Genomic DNA, 4471 nt, shown 5'->3' with positions numbered 1-4471 from the left:
TTTTATTTTTGATATTTTGTTTTTTGGATTTTAAGAAAACAAAAATCTCTAATCTAAGTCTAATTTCAGCAAATCAAAATCGTGATCCCTTAATATCTCGTGGTCTCTCATATCGCAACCATGGATGTCATGCCTATCTTGCTTGGCTAACCTATTGTTTAGACGATTTGTGTGAGCTCCTAAGCTTTGTTGATCCCATTGGTTGTCGATAACTTGCTAGCTCCACAGTCGACACCTTTAGAAGCTTGTGCATGAGTAGTCAACTTCTCCGCTTACATTTTTCAAAGTCAAAAATAAGCATCTCTCTCTCTCTCATTTTTTTCCAAAACTTATTTTATTTTTTCTCTTCTCTCATATTTTTTCTATTTCTCTCCCTTTATTAACAAAAGTTTAATAAGTTTTTCCTACTCTCTCCCCTTCCATCCCCTTCTGCACCCCTCTCTCTCCCTCTTCCTCTCCCTCTTCCTCTCCCTTTTCCTCTTTTACTACTTCTAACCCCCCTCTCTCTCTCTCTCTCTCTCTCTCTCTCTCTCTCTCTGTGCCACGATCCACACACAAACAAGTACAGATTGATTGGGCCATTTAGCTTAGCCAATCCAAACATCTTAGGTCTTGACACAAACATCGACGACACCTTCATAGGCAGATACATGGGATTATTGCTTGGACTAGAGCTACGCTCTCATACCCACATGAGATTGTACCATCTGGAGCTCATTTTTACTAGATAGAGCTCCATGTTTTACATATAACCATAGTTAGTTTCCTTTCTTATTTTGCTTTGTGCTACATATTTTGCCTAGATAGTTGTACTATCATACACATGGTTGTAACTCATGTCCTTTTGTAGATGTTAATATATTATTGCATTTCATTTCTCTCTCTCTCTCTCTCTCTCTCTCTCTCTCTCTCTCTCTCTTTGTGTTTCTCTCTCTCTCTCTCTCTCTCTCTCTCTCTCTCTCTCTCTCTCTCTCTCTCTCTCTCTCCATGCATCTTCATCCCCTTTATTCCTCTCTTAGTTTCTTGCCATATCTCTCTTTCTATTTCCTTCATCTTTCATTCTCTCCCCCTCATTTCTTTTAATGCATAAAGTTTTAATTTATTTTTTTCTCTCTCTATCTTTATTCCTCTCTCCATTGCCATCTCCATCTCCTTTCCCCCTCTCTTTTTCCTCTCTCTCACAAACGCAATGCACAAAAAAGTTTTTTTAAAAAAAGTTTCTCTCTCGAGCCTCTTCCTTTTTCATTACTTTCATAACTAGGTTGCCTAGTTCCATTTTTCATGTGCCTAAAAACTAGGTGCAATGTGGGCAGATATCTAAAGCATATACAAAAAATGTTGTGCTATAGAAGCCACTGGGGAGATATCAACCATGGTGCCAAAGGGGTTTGAGGATTTCAAAGCATTGATAGGTGTTCTTTGGCACCTTAAAAAATGTAGGTGCTTTGAGAATTACTTCAATGCTATGAGCATTCATCCAATGCTAGAGGGCCAACGAGGCTTTTGACAACCTTTTTCTGCGCTTCTACAATTATATCCCTCCTTTTGGTTTGCATGTTTTGCAATCCCACCATAAAGACTATTTTGCAGTCTGGGGATTATGTTTTCCCCATTGAAACCCTAGGTGGGAAGGGGCTCTATGATGTACCCAAGTTTTGAACTCATTCATCCATGAGCACATCCACACACTCAAACCGGTTAGGTTAGTACCCATTTGGTCACTACTATTTTATTATTAATATAACAACTATTCGCTTCCAATACAGATGGCGCATTTAAACAAATGATCACTCATGAACACATCCACACACTCAAACCGGTTAGGGGTAGTACCCCGTTGGTCACTATTATTTTACTATTAATATAATATAACAACTATTCGCTTGCAATACAGATGTCCGCATTTAAACGAATTATCACTCTGAAATTCAGACCATGCGTGAAGTATACACCAATGATTAAAAGAACGCAGTAAAGATTTTGCTATCTTTCAGGCTTCAAATCAAAGGGTGAAAGTTGGATGTATCCGATAGGACTCAGTCTGTATTTAACGAGAGTTATTACGACGTGATAATGAGTGAGTAATAGCCCGAGCAAAAGCTATTGCGAATAGCCATCTACGGACGGAAGGCTGAGATGAATTGTTAGGCCTACGACGTTTGAATCGGTTGGATCGTTGGAGAGCACAAGAATCGTTGCGCAATAATGGGTGATTGATGGATGCGTCGTAGGCGGCACGCCATTGCTGGGTTTAAATTCTCAACTGTAATAGAACTGCCAATTCTGTTTTCTTGTGTCTTTTCCATCATCCATGCTTTGTTGGCTGTAATCTCGATCTCTCGCCCGACGCCCAGTCGATTGATGAGACTTTAATAATTGGCGAGAGAGCAATTTATGGTAAGATTCAGGAAGGTTCAAGGAGCCATCGCTCTTTGAATGCGTCCCTTACCTTAGCTTTAATTTCTTCTTCGTCTGGCATTTATAGCCCCTAGTCTAGCCTACCAACACCATTATGCCATCTCCATCATCAGCTTATTTTTCCCTCGTCAACGTCCCCCTTCCTGCATCTGAATCAGATACGATCATCCAGTCATGGACAGCACCTAACCCTAGTGACCCTAGTCTTCCTTTTTAAGCTCATACTGCACAGTGCACCACTGGCCTGCATTTGTACCAGTCGATCTATCTGACGACTATTTTCTCCGCTTCTTCTATAATCTCTCCCTCTCTCTCTCTCTCTCTCTCTCTCTCGCTGCCTCATTCGTATCCGACTATTTCATTCTGCGTGTCGTCTGATCTGCACCTGTAGCCTGCCATTGCGGCTTCCATGCACGACGCCAGCTGGAGCCGTTCTCCAATGAGGCCCGTGAAGCGGCCATGCCAGGACAATGGGCCTCTCCACGCTAACATGCTTCAGTTGATGCTGCAGGGCCCGATGCAGGCGCACCACCAGCTTTCCCCCGACAGACCGACCCTAGACTTGCTCGCAGACTTCCCGGCTATGGCAGCAAGACGTGCCAGCTCCGGTCATGAGAAGTATCAGCATACACCACACTCCGCCCAGATGCAGGTTGAGACCGCGGCAGAACAGATCAGCGAACACGGCCTAGAGATTAACATTGATTTGGAAGCTTCCCCCTTACCACCGCTCGGGTGGGAGAAATGCTTAGATTTGCAGGTTGTTGGACATTATTTATATATGTATGTGTCTCAATATTGATACGCAGAATTAGCAGTTAATACTGCCCTTGATGGGATTATACTGTTTGCTGGATGTAATACTGATTAGTACTGCCATTGATAGAATTAGACGCTTCAGAACTGCGCCCTTAGATGAAATTGGATTCAGCACTGATTTTGTTGCATCACCGAATATTATAATAATTCTTTGCGTGGATCAGATACAAATGATTGATACATTGTGATTACTACTAGCAATATTTTAATTAATCGGCCTTCACTCTGGAACAGACTGGCCGCGTTTATTATGTGGAGTGGCAGAAGGCAGCTAGGCTGCGGGAGGCGCCATTGAAGAATACGAGGAACCGGGATGAATCGGCGATGCTGGACATCAGCTCTACCCCCACGCCTGAAAACTCATCGCTGGTCACAGCCTCAACCTCCATGCAGGATTTGACGAGAGACGAGGGGCATAGTCCGAAGAAAAAGAAGAGACTCGTGAGAAGCATAGATTTGGCGGCCGACGGCAGCTTGAGCTGGTTGGGCTTGACTTTGAGCTTGGGAGTGGATTTGAACTCCCCGGCCGCATCACCTGATCAGCGTCATGTTGACGAAAGGGCTAAGAGTGAAGAGAAAGGAGATGGCGACAATGAAGATAGACTCTCTGAGTCGTCAAATCATAGCACTGCTACGGCTAAGGATTCATACGGCAATATCATTTATCAGGCCACTGCATTGCACCATGCCGATGGCGTTGATAATATAGCAACGCCACGGATTAATGGTAATCAACCTCGTCGTCATCAGGTCGATGGTGATCATAAACATGAGGATGTCTATGATTCTACTAATCATCATGCATGCACTGCTGATGACGAGGGTGCACAGGGTGCTGATGAATGCATGAGCGCCACGGCCATGGCCACCGTCGCATGTACGAAATGCCTCATGTTTGTTATGGTTTCCCTCAGGGACCCCCGTTGCCCCAGATGTGGCACGTGCGCTGCACTGGATTTTCCTCATCAATAATATCTATGTGTACAAAGTGACTTGTCAATATAATTGGAATATAGAATGATGCTACGCCTAGGCTTTAGGCTTTGTGGGAGTCTTGTAATTGAAATGAACGTGGCGCGACGGGTCCTTTGTCTCCTTGCTTCTTAAATACACAGCGACTTTTACTTTGAAAGTTAAGCCTGGCAAGTGGCCATACTCGAGTGCAGTCATTCAGTTGAGCTCGCTGATTATACGTCGTCACATTGTGCATGTCTAATTGTTAGATTGGGCACAC

The 4471-nt window shown here is 43.6% G+C and overlaps 1 protein-coding gene across 1 annotated transcript; it reads left to right on the top strand.

Annotated features, from left to right (window-relative positions):
• The first annotated feature begins 2536 nt into the window (after positions 1 to 2536).
• On the top strand, positions 2537 to 4230 carry LOC148039600 (uncharacterized). The gene is made up of 2 exons (XM_087665238.1): positions 2537 to 3178; positions 3472 to 4230. Exons 1-2 carry the CDS (start codon positions 2828 to 2830, stop codon positions 4207 to 4209), a joined length of 1089 nt encoding a protein of 362 aa, XP_087521364.1. The 5' UTR covers positions 2537 to 2827; the 3' UTR covers positions 4210 to 4230.
• The last annotated feature ends 241 nt before the right edge of the window (positions 4231 to 4471 follow it).

Source organism: Lygodium microphyllum, chromosome 2 (assembly GCF_053477565.2).
Source record: "Lygodium microphyllum isolate KBCC chromosome 2, Lygodium_microphyllum_v1.1.10, whole genome shotgun sequence".
Classification (NCBI taxonomy): domain Eukaryota; kingdom Viridiplantae; phylum Streptophyta; class Polypodiopsida; order Schizaeales; family Lygodiaceae; genus Lygodium; species Lygodium microphyllum.
This window is presented reverse-complemented; position numbering and strand designations above follow the sequence as displayed.